Source organism: Chanodichthys erythropterus, chromosome 10, assembly GCF_024489055.1.
Source record: "Chanodichthys erythropterus isolate Z2021 chromosome 10, ASM2448905v1, whole genome shotgun sequence".
NCBI lineage: Eukaryota > Metazoa > Chordata > Actinopteri > Cypriniformes > Xenocyprididae > Chanodichthys > Chanodichthys erythropterus.
The window spans coordinates 20,909,062-20,929,247 of NC_090230.1; the positions used below are offsets into that span (position 1 = coordinate 20,909,062).

The 20,186-nt window shown below is 35.9% G+C and overlaps 1 protein-coding gene across 2 annotated transcripts in view; it reads right to left on the bottom strand.

The window, feature by feature from the left end:
* Positions 1–20,186, bottom strand: part of si:ch73-286h23.3 (protein NLRC5) — a 41,665-nt gene that overhangs the window by 19,487 nt on the left and 1,992 nt on the right. For both annotated transcript variants that reach the window (XM_067396518.1, XM_067396517.1), the window contains exons 3-12: positions 14,412–14,516; positions 11,828–11,938; positions 11,236–11,346; positions 11,039–11,123; positions 8,946–9,141; positions 7,047–8,850; positions 3,523–3,693; positions 2,901–3,074; positions 2,555–2,725; positions 85–258 (exon numbers count right to left, since the gene is read on the bottom strand). In XM_067396518.1, the coding sequence (XP_067252619.1) occupies positions 85–258; positions 2,555–2,725; positions 2,901–3,074; positions 3,523–3,693; positions 7,047–8,850; positions 8,946–9,141; positions 11,039–11,123; positions 11,236–11,346; positions 11,828–11,938; positions 14,412–14,516 (3,102 nt within the window). The remainder of the gene's footprint in view (positions 1–84; positions 259–2,554; positions 2,726–2,900; positions 3,075–3,522; positions 3,694–7,046; positions 8,851–8,945; positions 9,142–11,038; positions 11,124–11,235; positions 11,347–11,827; positions 11,939–14,411; positions 14,517–20,186) is intronic.

A 20,186-nucleotide genomic window follows, 5' to 3' on the forward strand; every position in this document is an offset into this window, starting at 1 on the left:
TGGTCTATTTGACCCCTCTATCTATTTTCATACAGCTGATTTCACATCACTCATTCACTTTTAAATATTTCAAGGTTTTATCACCTGATGGTCTTTAGTTTATAGTATGCATCCTGTAGTAAATCATTGAGCTCCTTCACTCCTGTTTGTCCAGGATCATTTCCTGTGAGATCCAGCTCTATCAGGTGTGAAGGGTTTGATCTCACAGCTGAAGCGAGAGCTTTATAACCTTCTTCAGTGATACAGCAGTCTGAAAGTCTGAAATAAGATGTCATTACAAGTACAAGTTCTATGCTGCTTTAAAAAAAAAAAAAAAAAAAAAAAAAAGCTGCACCACAGGACTTTGGCCTTTTGCCTTTTCACATTTCCGGGGTTCTCAGAAGCAAAAGCCATCATAATTGGATAAAGTTTTATAGTGGTGAACGGAAGTAAAACAAATGTAATTTTTGTGTTTTCATTTACCCAAAATAGCAAGAGGCAAAAAAATCTATGACAGATTTTATGTAATATTACAAAAGAGTAAAAAAAAATTAAGATATTGATTACATTGGTCAGAAGAGAGAAAGATGACAGCCAGTGTATCTCTAGCATTACCAGTGGTGTTTATATCAAGCAGCCAGCTAGATGACTAGATACAATTCTAAGCAACTATTGTTAAAACAAGATGCAAACACTCCAGGGACCTCAGTATGCACACAAGATGTATATAATCTGAGACATATCCATGCAAAAATGAAAAATGTCAAATTGACATTTCCTGTAAAACCTGAGAGCTCAATTTATAAATCATCATTATTGGATTACTTTTGTGAATCAAGGTAAGGCAAGAAGACAGTTTAGATCTGACATACTTGCTTACATATATGAATACTCACTCAATAACTATGGAAGCCCTAAACGGCCATGGATTATTATTTTTTTTTCTATCTTGTTTTGTCATGATCACGACTTATTTTTCTGTGATCTCGAGATAACAAAAGTTGTTTTGTCGTCATCACAACATAAAAGTTCTTTTTACAATGATTGATTCTGAAACACACTGTACCTGGATTATACTGTTGCTATAGTAACAAACACAACTTTCATATGCATCTGATCGACGGATAAATCATGCGCTCTTGTATCTTGTGGATATTTCAGCAAAATGTTTAAATGTTTACTTCACTTAATAATAAAGTTTACAATAAATAAATACATATAGGCTAATCAGTCACTGTTAAATAAATGTACGCTTAACATTTTGTTTGTGTAATTAACATGTTTGATAATCACCTGAGAATTCAACATCTCAAGTGCAGGCAGAGTGCTTTCAGAAAGATGCCAGATTATTTTATAATTCTAAAAACTTTTAGATTAAACCCACTTTATTTTCCTCAATCATTTGAAACAAAATTATATAACATAATGTGTTTGTTATTTTTATTAGTCATGTAGGATAGGCTGTGATATCATGTGCATTAAATTGTCTTCCTCCTCTTCCATTAAAAAGAGGTGCAATACTCCAGATTTCCAAATAACAAAACTTTAATCCGGTTGATATAGGCTAAAACAATCTTGGGATGCTGTTTGAGAAGCGTGTTTATGTGTATGTGTGTTGTTTCCTACAAAGAAATGTAGAAAATACAATAGGTTACACACTATCACTGAATTAAACTACATGAATATACATTGAATGACAGTGAGGTAAACGAATACTGAAACTGCGATGATTAAAATAGTTTCTTAAAGATATAAGGTGCAAACAGAATACTATACAGTGACATCAAAATTAATTTTAATAAGCAATAAGTTTAGTATCACACTGAACTATTGCGGTCATAAAACTGTGGTGAGTCATGCAACTAGTCAGAACGATAACAGATACAATTTCAAGCAAAATAATTATAATCAGTCATTTAACAGTTAAGTTAATCGCTTAACGCACACAATACTGCACAAAATAAAGCGATCACGAAAACTCTCTCTGTCCGAAACTCGTACAATCTGAGCCAGTATGAACTAATACAGCAAAGTGGACATTTACAGCACATCATTAGTTATATTTGGTAATATACTACCGCCTGTTGGCACATTTGTGTAATTTAGAGCAGAGATTAAGTCGTGATCATGCCAAAACAACTTTTGTTATCTCGAGATCATGAGAAAATTTAAGTCGTGATCACGACAAAACTTTTGCTATCTCGAGATCACGAGAAAATTAAGTCGTGATCACGACAAAACAATTTTTGTTATCTCGAGATCACGAGAAAATAAGTCGTGATCACGACATAAGATAGAAAAAATAATAATCCATGGCCGTTTAGGGCTTCTGATAATAACAGATTTTTGTTCATTCTTTACAATGAATCCATAGAGCACCTTTAATGGCATTACTTAAAATAGACATTTACAAACGCATATTGACATGTAGAAATCTACATGATTGCAATTACACACTTCAGTTTTCCAGTCTGCATTGTGGATTTTCCAACAGAAAACAGATCTTCACTATTCCTGAGATTTCTAGTTTATTCCCACTCAATCATATTAGTATCAATTAAAGTCAAATACTCACATCAGTGTGTTAAGTGTACAGTGTTTATCCTGCAGTAGAGGAACAAGCTGTTTCATGTTTGAGTCCCCTAGATTACATCCACTCAAATTCAGCTCTCTCAGAAATAATGGGTTTTTACCCACAACTCTATTCACATACTGACATGCTTCACTCGCAGCAGGACCCAAAAACCTGCACAAGAGAAGAATGAAGCAGAACTCAATTCAGTTCTTAACCAAACTTGGTGAAAAACAGCATTCTATTAAAAAGCTGTTACAAATTTTACTTTAATGCAACAGTGAAATAATATTTCTTTAAATAATTAACCTGCATATCATTTATTTTGTATTATTTCATCACATCTTACCTCAGTGTCTTCAGTTGACAGTTTGGATCCTGTAGTAAATCATTAAGCAGCTTCACTCCTGATTGTCCTGGATCATTTCCTGTGACATCCAACTCTATCAGGTGTGAAGGGTTTGATCTCAGAGCTGAAGCCAAGGCTTTATAACCTTCTTCAGTAATACTGCAGTTTGAAAGACTAGAACAAAAATTTAAATGTAACATTCTACAAATTAATCAACTATTCTAGAAATTACCTTAACATTATTAATCTATAATGTGAATTATATTTTGTTACTTGTACTATTCAATTGCAAAACACTTAAAAGTGAACACAAAAGAGCCAGAGACCATTAATATTTTAGACATCAACTCACCTGAGAATCTCCAGTTTACAGTCACTTACAAGGTTTCAATAATCTAAAACTCTACAGGGTATGAAAGTCTTTCATCTGAATGATGCACAACATACAAGCAACCTCAAAATGGTTGAATATCAAGAAAATGAAAATATTGAAATGGCCTAATTAAAGTCCACATTTAAAACCCATTTCACTGAGCTGAAACAGGTTCTGTGGCAGATTAACTCCAAGTTAACAGATAGATCTGAGTTCTGACTCAACCCCTAGGATTGTTACATGACTTACCTCAGTATCTCCAATTTGCAATTTACACTATTCAGTCCAGTGCAGAGCAGCTTCACTCCTGAATCCTGCAGATTATTGTTGTTTATGTTCAGCTCTTTCAGATTGGTATCTGATCCAAGTACTATAGACAGAGCTGGACAGCTTTTGTCTGTTAAATTACAATCATTTAGCCTACAAGGTAAAATAAATAACATCACAAAACTAGCCACATGTAATATATCTGATAAAAGATTTCATAGATGGAGTGCCCTGGATTTCAACCAAAGGGCACTCCTCCCTAGTCCATTGCCACTCTATCATGAACTGCATTTCCCAGAACCCATTGCCCGGACTCATTATGTCTGACTGTTTTCAGCTGTTGATCATTTTACCTTGTTAAACCTCGCATATTGTCACGATTTGTGTCTTTTGTTTTGTCTTGTTAAAGAACTTTCATGTTGAAATGCATTCTAAGTTTCCATTGTGTATGTGTTGCTTTCCTGATTGCTTTACATTTCTCAATGTGTTCTCATATATACATCATGGTAACCTTCATTAGTTACAGCTGTTGTTCATTATCTACTTGCTTTTCAGTCAGGTTTTATGGGTTTATGTGGTTTGCAGTGGGTGTTCTTGTTTTCTCTGTGTGATTTGGATTATTTTACTGTGTTACTCTTGTCTGGATTATTTGCCTGCTCAAGATTTGGAATGGATCTGTGACTTTGTCTTTTGTTAAAAAACTGTGTGCATTTAGATTTTCCCCTCATATCTTCTTCATGCACCTGTTACACCTATATACATCCTAGGTGTGTCTCAATCAGCTCCCTAGTTCAGTAATCAGGGCACTGATCAGAGATTCTGCAATTTTAAGGGCTGTCTCAATCGCAGAATTCTTCCAGTGCACTGATACGTTCGCTCCTTAAAAAGTCCCACAATGCACAGTGAAAACCTGGGAGCATCAATGCTCACTATGTTCCCTTAACAAAAGTTCTGGTTCTGATGGTGTCTAGTCCAGTGCTTACAGCACTTTCCAGTCCAGTGGTCCCAAGACCAGAGCCTCCAGCCATCATGGCCACCACACCAGAGCCTCCATCTGTCATACCCACCATGCCAGAGCCGGCAGCCATCATGACCGGCATACCAGAGTCTCCGGCTTTCAAGGCTGCCATGCCATAGTCTTCAGCCATCATGGACGCCACACCATGTCCTTGCCATCATGAACATTGCACCTGAAGCTACCAAGGCAGTCCCAAGGTGTTTGAGACTTGCTTCCAGTTTGGTGGACACACCGCTGATATCTGTGTGAGCAGCTGACATCTCTGTAGTGGCATCTAGTCTAGAGGTCCCAGAGGTTCTTCCACTTGTATGTCTGGGTTGCATATATTTCTGCAGAGGCTGTGGCACCTGATCTAGTGCCGGCATCTGCTCATGAAACTTTCTGTTTGCCCTGATATAACTACATTGGTCACTCCAATACTCACTGCCTATCCTGATGTGACCACAGAGGTTGTCCCCAAGTTTCCTGTCTGCCAAGACATGGCCATAGAGGTCATTCATCAACATCCTGCCTGCCCTCAGATGATCACAGAGGTGAACCTGGAACACCCTGCCTGTCCCGTTATGACCAGGGAGGTCACCCTTGAACTCCCTGCCTGTTTTGTCATGGCCCCTGAGGTCAACCTTTACCTCACTGTGCTCTGTGTTCCAGTTTCGCCTGATCAGCCATGGTGGTCTCCAGTTCCAGCAAATCTGCCCTGGAGATCTTCAGCTCCAACGTTGTGGTCTTTGAACCCCGCCGGCTCCATCGTTGTGATCACCAGCTCTGCCTGCTCCACCGTGCTGGTCTTCAGGTACACTTTGGTGGTCTTCGGCCTCACCAGCAATGCAGTGGTGGTAACCAGCTCTGTCTGCTTCCCCCTGATGGTCTTCTAGTCTGCTGTGGGTGTCTTGTGGCTCATCTCTTCTGCTCAGGGATTTTCAGCCCTGTCTACTCTGCTGTGGTGGTGTTCTGCTGTGCTGTGGGGATATTCGGTCTTGTGTGCCCTGCTGTGGTGTACTTCTGCTCCACCATGGGGATCTTCAGTCTTGTCTGCCCTGCTGTGGTGGTCTTCTGCTCCACCATGGGGATCTTCAGTCTTGTCTGCCCTGCTGTGGTGGTCTTCTGCTCCTCTGTGGGGATATTCAGTCCTGTCCGCCAGGCTGTGGTGGTCATTTTGACTCTTTGTCTGTTTTCTGGATTAGCTGTTTCCTGCCTAGTGTTTGTTTTGGATTGTTTGCATGTGTTTATGACCTCTTTCCTGATTACTGATTACTAGGGATGGGAATCGAGAACCGGTTCTTCTTAAGAACCGGTGCCAAGTGAATCGATTCCTTTGAACCGTTAGCATGCCGGCTTAACAATTCCGCTTATCGGTTCCTCTCGTTGCTAACGTGTCATGACATCACACACACGCTGCGTTGTTTTGGTTTAGAACGCAGCAAACATGGCATCGAGGCAGAAGTGATCTAAAGTTTGGTTACATTTTACGCGAAAAGACGACAATACAGTCACTTGCAACACTTGTAAAAGTTCCATTTCGTCAAAGGGGGGAACTACCTCCAATATGCAGAAACATTTGGCCACACAGCATGCAATTCATTTGCAGGACTGTCGCGTGTTTGATACACTACTACACAACGACACCACCAGTGAGTTAAGCACCAGCGGAGCTAACAGGACACCATCTGTTATTAATGCCGAAGGTAATGTGTTAATGTTAATGTGAGCGCTATTTCATTGTGTAAACTTTTACTATACGGATAATCTCCATTGTCATTATTAAATTTAGATGATGAAGAAGATGATGACAGCCAGAGTTTCTTTGACTGTTTTCAGTCTGTGTTTGTACTTATTACCTCACCCAATGAGAATCGATAAGAGAATCGTTAAGGAATCGGATCGATAAGCAACATCGATAATGGAATCGTTAAATTCTTATCAATTCCCATCCCTACTGATTACGTATTTGGATTACCCTTTATTAAATGCTTTATTAAATGCCCTATATTAAATTTACTTACTTGAATAAAACAATGTAACTTTTTTCTATAATCTTGATGAGCATCTTAATGTGGATTATCTTGGGAATAATGTTTTGAGCATTTGAGGTTTTGTAAGAGTGAATGTACTTCATAGCCAAAGTTGAAGAAAATTGCATATTGGAGTGGAAAATCAATGAATTAATGTGTTTTATAATAACATAATGTGCTTCTTCTGCAGCTAACTGATAAGCTTGTTTTGCTGAAAACAGAAATATCTACATAAAACATACATGTAAATATAATACAATATTGGCATTACACTACTTGCAATGGACTGCATTCTTTAAAGAAAAAGATAAACAAAATATGTTATGATTTAACCATACAAGAATAATACACTTTTATATTGGTATATGGTTAGGAATCACTATAGATCAAGGGTGCCCAAACACACTTTAGATCAATGTAGTTAAATTGATTTTTAATATGAAAGCAAAACATGAAAAAAATATGAAATTACTTACAGAGCTCTTTTGGAGGTTTTAATAAGTGCTGATAATCTAATGAGACACTCGTCTGATTTCTTGAATTTCTGAAGCTCAAACTCTTCCAGCTCCTCCTCTGATGTCAACAACACAAAGGCCAAAGCAGACCACTGGGCAGGTGAAAGGTCAGCAGATGACAGACTTCCTTCTCTAAGGTGGGTCTGAATCTCTTTCACCAGAGTTTGGTCATTCAGTTCATTCAGACAGTAGAAAAGATTGATGGATCTCTCTGGAGACAGATTATCCTCTAATTTCTGTTTAATGTACTGAACTACTACTTTTTTGCTTTGGTCAATACCATCTTGGTGTGTCAACAGACCTCGTAAGAGTAGCTGATTGGACTGGAGTGACAAACCAAGAAGGAAGCGAAGAAAAAGGTCCAGGTGTCCATTGTCACTTTCAAGTGCCTTGTCCACTGCAGTCTTGAGCAAATTAATCATGGTTTCATTTTTGTTTTCCTGTTCTGTAAATTCATGAACAAACACACTTTTCTTGTTGATGTCTAGAAACAGATGTGCATAAAGAGCTGCAATAAACTCTTGTATGCTCAAGTGAACAAAGCAGTACATGGTACCAAAAAGTATCCCTGTTTCCTCCTTAAAGATCTGAGTACACATGCCTGAGTACACTGATGCCTTATAGATGTCAATACCACAGGCTTCCAGGTCTGAATCATAGAAGATCAGGTTGTTTCTTTCCAGCTGATGAAATGCCAGTTTCCCCAGTGAAAGAATGGCATCTTTATCCCAGGAAACATCTGGTGTGTAGTTTCCATCATACTTTCGGTGGCTCTGCTGAATCTGAAAGCGGAGAAAGTGTGTGTACATCTGTGTCAGTGTCTTGGGAGTGTCTTTGGAGAAGTCATCAGCCTGATTGTTTTTTATATTATTTCTTTTTTCCTCCCAAATGTTCTGGAGAACAGTGGCTGATATCCAGCAGAAGACTGGGATATGGCACATGATAAAGAGACTCTTTGATTTTTTTATGTGATCAATGATTTCTTTGGCCTGATTCTTATCTGTGAATCTTTTTTTGAAGTACTCTTCCTTTTGTGCATCATTGAACCCTCTGACCTCTGTCACCCGGTCAATACATTCAGGTGGAATTTTACTGGCAGCTGCTGGTCTGGTGGTGATCCAGATCAGAGCAGAAGGAAGCAGATTTCCCTTTATGAGGTTCGTTAGGAGAACATCCAGAGAGGCTGGTGATGAAACATCACACCATGTCTCATTATCCTCAAAGTTTAGAGGAAGGCGACATTCATCCAATCCATCAAGGATGAACAGGACTTTGAATTTATTCCTTCTTGTAATGTTCAGTCTTTTTGTCTCTGGGAAAAACTGACTTACAAGGTCTATCAAGCTTCGTGTTTCTTTCTCTTTTAAGTTTAACTCTCTGAATGGAAGAGGTAATATGAAGCTGATTTCTTGATTTTCTTTTCCTTCAGCCCAATCCAGAATAAACTTTTGCACAGAGATGGATTTTCCGATGCCAGCAACTCCTTTTGTCAGTACATTTCTGATCTCCTTGTCTTGTTCAGGTGCTTCAAACAATTTTTTGCATTCAACCTGTATCTCTTGTGATTCATGATGCCTGGAAGCAACTTCAATCTGTCTTACCTCATGTTCAGTATTGACCTGTTCACTACAACCCTGAGTGACATAGAGATCTGTGTAGATGTTATTCAGAAGAGTGGAGTCACCATGCTTTGCAATTCCTTCAAACACACATTGATACTTATTCTTTAGGCTACATTTTAGCGGATGAATGAAGGCCAGCTCATCTAAACACCAGAAAATAAATATTAATATTTTTATCAGAAATTTATTCACTACATTTTATAAGTGACAAAATAAAAGATGGTTATAAGTCTCTTACCTTCTAGAGTATCAGCAGCTTCATCTTGCTTCATCTTTCTCAGGAAGTAGAGTGTGAGATCAAGAGCTGCTTCCTTGATACTGCATCTATCCTCATCATAGTCCTTCACAAAGCATTGCGTGCTATCTTTTTGTAATATTTTCTCAAATTTTTTCAGTTCATTTTTCAGAAATTTAATTATTTTGCCCCCAAGGTCCTAGAAAGCAAGAAAAAGGAGAAGTGATTAGTCAGTGGAGAAAAGGGGGAAATGATTAGTAAGTGGAGACGTCAGTAGCGTGTAAGTGTTTGCTTAATACCTTGTTTCTGTTTAGAATATTTTGTGCTAGGAACGATTCATTTGTTTACTGCTTATTTCTATTTCTACTATCATTATTATTTGTATTTTGGCTGCACTAATTCGTAATTAGAATAATAGATATCGACTACAAAGACCCTATTTTTTTTTTTTATTTGTATTGCTCCTTATTGCACTTAAGTGGTGAACTGTCCCTGCAGTAGTTTAGATTTCAGTCATTTGCGTGTTATAGGCTATTGGTGTGCTAATTGTAAAGGCATCCACAGCTGTAAGTGTTGATAAGCTGTATATTTATTAGATAGCCATTCCACTCCAGCAGAACATTCAGCATCCTCGTGTGAAGACCAACTCAGGTAAAGACCAGCGAGTCTACATGCGCAAGGACACAGACAAGGCACTAAAGTATTTTTTTTTTCCCTTTCTGCTCCCACTACCTTTCCCTTTTTTTCCCCCACATTTAACATGTGCTTCCTGTTGTCTTTCAACAACACACTAACATCACAAAAGACACTGAAATCCTACTAACCAGCATTCTATCTACTATGTACTCTATTACATTACTCTATACATTCTATGTACTCTTCAAGTACATCTCTCTATTTCTGTGGACCTCTGGAATTGTCAGTCAGCTGTCAACAAAGCTGACTTCATTCCAGATGTTGCTACTCAGTCAGCTTTTAGTATCTTGGGCTTGATTGGGACCTGTATTCAGCCAGAGGACACAGCAACCTCTGCTGATCTCTCTAAGAACATCTTCTCTTACACCCTCTGTCAGGTTGGAAGGGGTAGGGGTACCAGTCTTCTCATTACTAATAACTGGAAATATTCTACTTACTCTTCTCTGTGCAATAACAGTTCTTTTGAATTCCACGCTGTTACTGTAACAACTCCTGTAAAATTCCACATTGTAGTAATTTTAGGCCTTCTGAAGCAAAACGATGCATTTGTGTAATGACAAAAATAAATATTTAACAAGTTATGAAGACAAAATATCTAGCTTCTGCCAGACTACCATCTATATTCAAATTACGAAGAAAGTGTAAACCGGCATCGCGTCAGTTACACTTTTTCCATAAGTTGAATAGGGAAGGCATGGACGTAGTGTAAGCTTTCTGAATTGCTAGAGTTTTACACTTTCTTCGTAAGCAGAATACGGAAGACGGTCTGGCGAAAGCTAGATATTTTACTTTATAACTTGTAAAATATGGATTTTGTTTTTAAACAAACGCATTGCTAGACATATACACCTAGAAAAAAGAAAGTCACATACACCTAGGATGGCTTCAGGGTGAGTAAAACTTGGGGTAATTTTCATTTGAAAGTGAGCTAATCCTTTAACTGCATCCTACTGAAAAAAAAATCTCTATACTATTACTTTTCCTTAATCCCTCCCTGTTCTAACTTTTCTGAACGAGGTTTGAAACTTTGTATTACGGGCACTTCTCTTGTTTATTTGCCTCTTTTTGATGAGTTGCTTGTAGTATTCCTCATTTGGATAAGTGTCTGCTAAATGAATACATGTAAATGTAAAAAAAAAAAAAAAAAAAAAGATACACAACAACAAAATTTATCCAAATCTTACATCCACATTTGGTCAAAACTATTTAATCAATACATATTTATAAAAATAAAAAACAGACATATTCATTAGCTTTCATTCTTTCATTCAAATTCTAATCGGCCCTTAAAAGGAAAAGTAATTTTAAGTAATTGAATTGAAAAACTTTGTTAAATAACCTATTTGTTTGTTATAATATACATTTTAATTCGACATTTATGAAAATGTGGTTTTTCCTACCTGGAAGATCCACGGAAGATTGTCTTTGAAATTCTTTTGGTTACTGTGAGTGTGAAGGTCTGAATCTAATGTATCATACTGTACCCTGTTAAGAAATAAAATGCAGAATTTGCAGGCAAAGAGGCAAATTAGAGAAATCTCCTGCATCTAACAAAGAAAAAAGAAAGAATTAGCTGTAATGTAAACACCTGAAATACCTTTTGGTAGCTGATGGTATTTTCTCACTTAATTTCGGTGGTACATCCAATGATTTGTCACTTTTCACAGACACAGAGCTGAAAACTCCAGAGTCTGATCTTCCACTAACACTGTAAAAATTTTCTTTTATTTTAAATTATACTCAAAACTCTATAAAATTACAAACAACATATGTAAATTAACAACTCGGCTGTTATTTTAAGTATTATGACATTAATGAAAAATTACAGTAATTCACATATTTTTTAAAGAAAATTTACTTTATACAGTATTTTTTCTGTTTTCTTAAATTACAAACAAATGTATGTAAAATTACAAACAATCAGTAATTAAACAGTAACAAAACAGTTAAATGATAAAATGGTCAAATGAATGGCAGCTAATAAAGCTGCACATTCCAAGGCACTTCAGATTTTTAATGTGAACTCCACTGTATATTTTGACTATACTTTGTCTTTTTTTTAGAAACACATGAAATATATTCTAGAAGGTGCAGTACTTCACTATATTAAAGCTACTAATCCAGCACAACAAACACAATAAACACAAAAATTAGCTAACAGAGCAATGTAATGTAAACACCTGAAATACCTTTTGGTAGCTGATGGTGTTTTCTCACTTAATTTCGGTGGTACATCCAATGATTTGTCACTTTTCACAGACACAGAGCTGAAAACTCCAGAGTCTGATCTTCCACTAACACTGTGAAAAAAAAAAAATCCTAATATTATGGAAAATAACTTATAATAATATTTTTTTACGGTCATTTTCTTTTATTTTAAATTATACTCAAAACTCTGTAAAATTACAAACAAAATATATAAATTAACAACTTGGCTGTTATTTTAAGTAATGAGAAATTACAGTAATTCACATATTTTTTTAAAGAAAAAATATGTACTGTATTTTTATACAGTATTTTTTCTGTTTTCTTAAATTACAAAAAAATGTATGTAAAATTACAAACATAATCAGTAATTAAAAACCCAGAAGAATTAAAGTAAAATATCCTAATTTAAATAAACTGAAAAACACTCTTATTTTACAGGTGTTTCCTGATTTAATTCAAACGACTGGCAACAACAGAACATTAAACACTAACAGATCTCTCAAGATCTCATCTTCATTTATTACAGACTTTATTTCTTTTATACAAAGGCTCTTATTGAGAATTAACAGAGATTTAGATGTTGAGGTCTTATTGAAAAAAAAGGTTGAAGTCACCGTTATGGAGGTCAGTGTTTGCTTTAGTTGAGCTCTCGACCCTTGACTTTTTCATGTTAGTTTTTCTCTGACTGCTTTAACTGTGTTTCTGATGTACGTTTGTTATTGTAAAAAAGAAGAAACTCTGATCAGATGATTTTGGTTGTTTATTGATGATATTCGGTTGTTAAGTCTGACGTCACGTGGCAGCACTTCCGGGTCCTAACGCTCTATCTCATACCACAAGACAACAACAAATGCTGCTAATATACATACATGATGTGGTGTAATACTACAAAAAAATTATAATCATAACCTTTATCTCCATATCAAAATTCCAGATGGCCAGACAATGATTCATCTTTTATAAATCGTTAAAATATTAATGTATGTGACGCTGTGAGCACGGAGACTGTTGAGCAGACTACGTTTTTAAAATGTTTAACTTTTCAAAGTGATTGATGTTTAATATGACTAAATAGCACTCATAAACGGCCGTCGATGGCATTCTCAAGTGAAATGGGTCAAGGCTTGGACCCGGAAACGGCGTTCCTTTCGTCACGACTTAACAAGCGGATAGTGAAGTGGCCTGATTCACTGATATCAGTGATATGATGTCAAATTTCTGAGTATATTAACTGTTAATTTCATATGATTTTCTGTCACCTTTTGTGGAATCATTATGATAACCTGGTATTCTGATTAAGTCATTATGCAGAAAATGCCTTTTTTTAAGCACAGAGACATCAATAATCAGCATATGAATCTCAATAATGGTGACAATCAATTAAGCTTTTTTGTGACTTTAGTTGCTTGTTTTGTGATGTTCTGAGTTGATCTGAATTTTTTTTTTATTGTCACCGTTGTTGAGATTCATACACTGATTCTTGATGTCTGTGTGAGTCTGCATGACCTTGACAAAACATTTTCTGCATAATAATTTAATAAAATTGTTTATAGTATCACAGCACTGCAGTATTGGCATGTGAAATTAAAACAAATATTAAACAATTTAGTCAGAGACTAGACTCAGGTATCAGTGAATCAGATGCACATGTATCTTTTTTGTTATAACAAACACGTATCAAAAACACACAGTTAAAGCAGTCAGAGAAATAATATTGTTAAAGAGTCAAGGGTCAAGAGCCCAACTAAAGCAAACACTGACCACCAGAATGGTGACTTCAAATGTTATTATTTTCAATAAAACTTCAATATCTAAACCCTATCAACAGGAACTTTAGTATAAATTAAAAAAGTCTGGACTGTAATAAGTGAAGATGCTGAGATCTTGAGAGATCTGTTAGTGTTTAATGTTCTGTTGGGATTTAATGGGTTTCTGTATCTTCTGTTTTGTGGGTCACCATTGAGCTGAAGAGAAGAGCCCGTGCTTCAGTCCAGGGTGAGCCAGAAAACATTGGTGTTATGCTGCATGATGCTTTATTTCAGAGGCAGTAACTGTGTAGTTGCTGATGCAGTGACATATAATTACATTAATTCACTCATGTGTGCTCTTTCTGGTTAAATACAAGAGATTCACATTTCACATCGTTCCTAAATGGTAACTCAGAACTTTGCATCATTACGTGAGCACTTAAGACACATGATTCTAAAGAAGCATGCATACTTTTATGGAGAATCCCATGAAATGGCTGAAAGTGGCCCTCTTCCTGCCTAATATTCATTTGGTGAACTAGTCATAGGTTTTTGGCTCAACTGTGATAACTGTTAAAATTACTATTCAAAGTCTAAATTTATTGTATTGTGCAATGTACAGGATTTGACTTTGAATCCTAGATTTTTAATATGAACTCCACTGTATATACTTTGTCAATAATTTTGGAGAAACACATGAAATATATTCTAACTGGTGCAGTTCTTCACTATATTGAAGCTGCGAATCTATTACAACAAACACAATAAACACAGAAATTAGCCAAAAGAGCAATTTAATGTAAAGCACATGAAATACCTGGAAGATGATGGTGTTTTCTCACTTAAGTCTGGTGGTTTACCTTCCATTGACTGGTCACTCTTCACAGACTCAGAGCTGCAAACACATGAGCCTGACCTTACACTAATGACACAAAGAACAGAGAGGGGAAAAAACATGTTACTACACAATTTTGTCCTTCTCATAACTATAGATGGATGGATTTACATTTGGTTGCTCAGGTGTCTTTCAATGGTGAATTTATGTCCCCTAGTAACAATATTTTCTGTGATTTATTGTTTTATTCAGTCAAGTTCCATCACATTTACCACAGGGAAGAAATTAGCTAATGCAATGCTATAATGTTAGAGGGATAGTACACCCAAAAATAAACAACTTGAGTGTGAGTAAATGATGACAGAATTTTCATTTTTGGGTGAACTATCTCTTTCTGAAATACCTTTTGTTAGATGATGGTGTTTACTCACTGAGGATCTTTCACAAATGACACAACAGCCTGGTCTCATTGTTAAGACGTAGGTATTAATATGTAACTTTCAAAGATTTTTTTTTGTATGTTTGGATAGGCGCTGAAACATACAATATTGGCATGTGTTGGCAGCATTTAACATAGCATTATTACGTTTTACAGTGAAAAAATATTTACAAATCTTTCATGTCATAAAGATTTACAATTAATTTCCCTTTTATCATTTTGTAAATAAATGTTAGATCCCTAAACCCTACTCTGAGCCTAAACATACCCATTTTATACAGAATATTAAAATAATATTCGCAATCCTCTCTGGCATAATACTTTTTTTATAGGGTACAGAGCAGAATTTAAGTTATGTAGTCTTGTTTAACATTATGTAATCCTCTGAAACGAGTTTGCAGTACAAGTCATGAACAGAAATGTTATTTCATATTAAGTAGATGAGTAAACTGCATTTAATAAATGAAATATTGATATGAAAATTGAATACAACAGAATCAAAACATTAATGCCAATTATTAGTACATGGGAATTCATACACATTTACACTTGGATATGAAAATAATTTACGTTTCATTGCTGTCGATACATAAGTATTTTACATTTTAGTGCTATAAATATGTCAATATTGTACATTTTTGTGTGTTTGAAAACGTAAGTAAATGTACGTGTGGTAGAAACACACTTTACGTAAAAATACATGTATTTTCATGATATCACGTTGGATACAAAGAACAAAGAAAAAACACTTTACTGAACTGAACCGAGACTTCTTCTTTAGATTCAGCTACATTGGAATCTAAAGTGGTAAACAGTCACGTAAAGCGCTCGTTCCCTTCACAATATTCACTTCACTGAAAAACACGTGGATCTAAGCACTGTTTCATTTATTGTGCCATTGTGTGCCACTGGCAAGCCCAGTTTGCCATGTTTTTTTTATTTGAGTTGAAACAGTTTCAAAATCTGACCTAGAATCTGTTTATTATTATTTCTATTTTCAGTAATTGACAAGTGAGATGCAAGATGCCAGAGTTTTGTTTGTATGAAAAAAGAGAGTGCGCGTCCTCACTGTGGTACAGGAGACATAAAAGAAGCACTGTTACAAAATGTTATATATGGTCCTGTGTAGCATATGCACATGTATCAGGATAATCAATAAACTTTGGAGTTTTCAGAACGCTTTTAACCTGATGAACTGTGTTCGTTAATCACTAAATCGGCTCCGACCAGTCTGCATAAGATGAGCCCACTTGACACCTTTGTGGACCCGTGAGGGTAAACAGAAAACTCCAACTTCCTCACTTTGGTGACTTCAAAAGGAGCACCCCCCCAGAGACTGACCAGATCCACATTCCAACACCCACACACACACAGACACATACAGAAACACACAAACATACATTTTTGACTGTATATGTAAAATACAACTATGCCAACATATACCCATCCTGTATTTTGAAGCGTATGTATGTTTCCTAGTGTTTAAATGAGTGTATTTGTGCTAGTGTGCATTTTAATGATGGAATTTTGTCTGTAAACCATAACTTCTTTTATATGCATTTCTGATGTATCGAGTTTGATCTCTCCGTAAAGCTCCGGACTCGAGCTATTCACTGAGATATGTCACATAGCTGACAAATGCATTTTTCTATGTGTTTAATGATACTGTGAAGAACGTACTCCATCTCGAAATCCGATCTGATAGTCATTAAGTATGCAAATTCAGCTAGGAGACCAAACAAAGGAACTTTGCCCGCCAAATAGTGCTGCGCATCTATTGGCCGCTACAATTCAGGAGGTGTGTTAGCTTGGGTTTCCATAAAAACAACGACACACACCTTCCCCCGTGTGTTCTCCCGATTGTCTCACGAGCACCTCGTGCACGTCTCTCCCGGACGTCTCCGGTGACCACGCGCTGCCATCGCGCTCAGCTTCGGGACCGCCATCTTTCAGCGAAACTCACTCTCAAGTCCTCAGTTCGAACCTTCCCGCGGAACGGAGGAAGCCAACAAACTGCACCAGCGCTAAACTGAAATTCGACACGCACAACCAATGCAAGTATACTGCCGTTTCTCAATCTTAGATGATGAAACTGATTTCCGTGCTGGCTCAGGACTTTGTAAGTTTGCTACTTGCCTTCTCTCTTTCCTTCTCTACTTCCACTCTTGTACATAGGTGTGTATATTCTTGTATATATATTTAGACGTATAACCTCTGTATTTGTAGTTTGCATATATTAAAACGTTATTCACGCTCGATTGTTCTGTTTGTTCTTTCAACTGAAGACCAAGTCACTTTCGTTTCGTTTTTCGATCGTTTTATGCTTTGATGCTATAATAGCAAGTTGTTCTCATGGCCAGAGAATAACTCCGTTTATAATATTCTGTGAGGGGCTTAGTTTGCTGGACAAACGAACAGTTTCTCTAAATAATTATTAAACCAGAACTAATCATATATATAATTGATTATAATTCGTTGTAATTAATTAACCATATATGTTTAATTCCCCCTTGGGTCGGTATGTGCATAATAATTATTCATAAAGCTTTATAAATTATTATATTCATATTCCACCCATAAATTGATTAATAACCGCTACATTGTTACACCTGCGTATATGTGACATCATTGAGATGAGATGAGATCACTGAGATGCGGAAGCACGTGAAGTAAAGTGTGATATAAATTCGTAGGACAGCATCATGACTGAAAGTGAAGTGGTGAGCAGTGTTGGGGAAAGTTACTTTTAAAAGTAATGCATTTAAATATTGTGTTATTGTGTTGTGTTATTTTTTTACAGTACTTTTGTACTTTTTACAGTACTTTTATGTTACCTTTTCTCACCTAGGCTGGGCTTGCTTGTTTGTTTTTAATAACAACAAATAAAGTTTTATTTTTGGCAAATGTTGAGGCCCTTTCACACCAAAACTAAAATGAATAAGCCTCATTGAAGGAAATGCATATTTATGCCTGTACAGTAGAGGGCGCCGCTCAAACAAACCTTTCAGCTGTGCTGCTATTCTGGATAATAAAAAAAAAAGGCAGCAGGATACAGGAGACAGATATTCAGTGCTCGTATTTCTAAATCAAATCTAAAGTAATATTTACTTAGTATGGTTTAATTAAATCATTGAAGGTCAGCAGCAAAGACTTTGGTTAATAAAGTGAGATTAAATACATAAAGTATATTTGTGTCATTTACTATAGTTAATTATTACAGGTTTGTGTAAAATTCTGAGATTGCATTTCACTGTTTTTTAATCATTTTGAGAAATACTGAATGTTTTTGTGCAAGTGAGAATAATAAATGAAAAATGAAAAAGTAAGAGGTAGACGTTAGTGACATGTTCATTTTCCTTGTGCTAATTTAATTGTTTTGTTAAATAATGTAGCAGTTTCAGCATTTTCTGTGTGATACCGTCATTATGCGTCATTTTGGAACTGTCAGGATTTGGATAGTTAAACTTAACTAGTTCATTTGTATTTGGCGAAAGTATCTTTAATAGGGTTCCCAACCTATATAAGACTGTTTATATCCCGTAACAACAGGTACATTCTGGTGTTTTGAAATGGCATGCAAACGAGAAAGCAGACGTTAATCAAATTAATTGTTCTTGAAATAATATTTGCTTATGTGGCACCCCGTAATTTGCTCTTAAGAAGTCTAAATCTGCTGTAAATTTATTATGTTGTGATTTTTAAATGTATTTAAGTATTTTTTTTTACATTGTTATTAATCAGTCCTGCAGAAATTTGGAGGACCATCTCTCAGAGGTGGAAGACAAGCAGCCCTATCTTCTGGCCACTGGACAAACCAAAGCAGATGTGCTCAAGTTCTACATTGTGGTCGACAAGAATCTCATACTTTGAGTCAACTTATATGGAAAATGTCCATACAGATTATTTGACAAAGCATCTCAACATGTATGGATAGTAACAAGGACAACTTAAAGGTGCCATTGAATTGAAAATTGAATTTACCTCGGCATAGTTTAATAACAAGAGTTCAGTACATGGAAATGACATACAGTGAGTCTCAAACTCCATTGTTTCCTCCTTCTTATATAAATCTCATTTGTTTAAAAGACCTCCGAAAAACAGGCAAATCTCAACATAACACCGACTGTTACGTAACAGTCGGGATCATTAATATGTACGCCCCCAATATTTGCATATGCCAGCCCATGATCAAGGCATTAGACAAGGGCAGCCAGTATTAACGTCTGGATCTGTACACAGCTGAATCATCAGACTAGGTAAGCAATTAAGAACAACAGTGAAAAATGGCAGATGGAGCAATAATAACTGACATTATTCATGATAACATGATATTTTTAGTGATATTTGTAAATAGTCTTTCTAAATGTTTCGTTAGCATGTTGCTAATGTACTGTTAAATGTGGGAGAGCGCGAGCAATTAAAGGGGCCGCACACCCTGAATCGGCGCATTTCTAATTATGCTCCAAAATAGGCAGTTAAAAAAATTAATAAAAAAAAATCTATGAGGTATTTTAAGCTGAAACTTCACAGACACATTCAGGGGACACCTTAGACTTATATTACATCTTGTAAAAAAACGTTCGATGGCACCTTTAAGGAATGTTTCTTTGTTTGATAGACTGCTATTGAGTAATTTTTAATAAACAATTTTTAGTAAACTTGTTTGAAACTCAGTAGAGATTTATTTATTTATTTATAAAGAAATTAAATCATAATGAACGTGTATTTTCATACCAAACAATGTTAAGATGTTATTACATTACAGAATAACATAGCTGTTTTATTCAATTGTATGTTTGATATATTAAAATTTCAATACATGTTCAAATAAATTCATAGTCTCTTGGTTTTCAAAAAATATCTATAAGTTTATGTTTTAATTTTCATCTGCATTACCATTTTAAAATAAGTATTTACAATATTTACATTAAATCAACATTAAATAAATACACTGGGTGTGTGGGATTAATCACCATAAAGTGTTAAATATGTATACTTACAAGTAATAATTTCTCAAAACCTTGAGTGATTAAAATGAAACACTAACACAGTGTTTGTATAATAAACAGGAGGAGCAGGTTCAGATAATTAACCAAATTAGTACAAGTGGAAAGCATTCAGTTAATTAACTCAACCAATGTCAAGAGGTATAAATACAGCAGACTTTGTTCATGTGAGAGTTTATCAGCATTCCTCCTCCACCCCTCCTCACTTCTAGATCTATCTATTTTTAACACAACCGGGGGGAGTACTCGGGGTTTGGGCCAAAATTCCAAGCTCGGAATTCAAGCATTTCAGAGGGGCACATGATAAACATA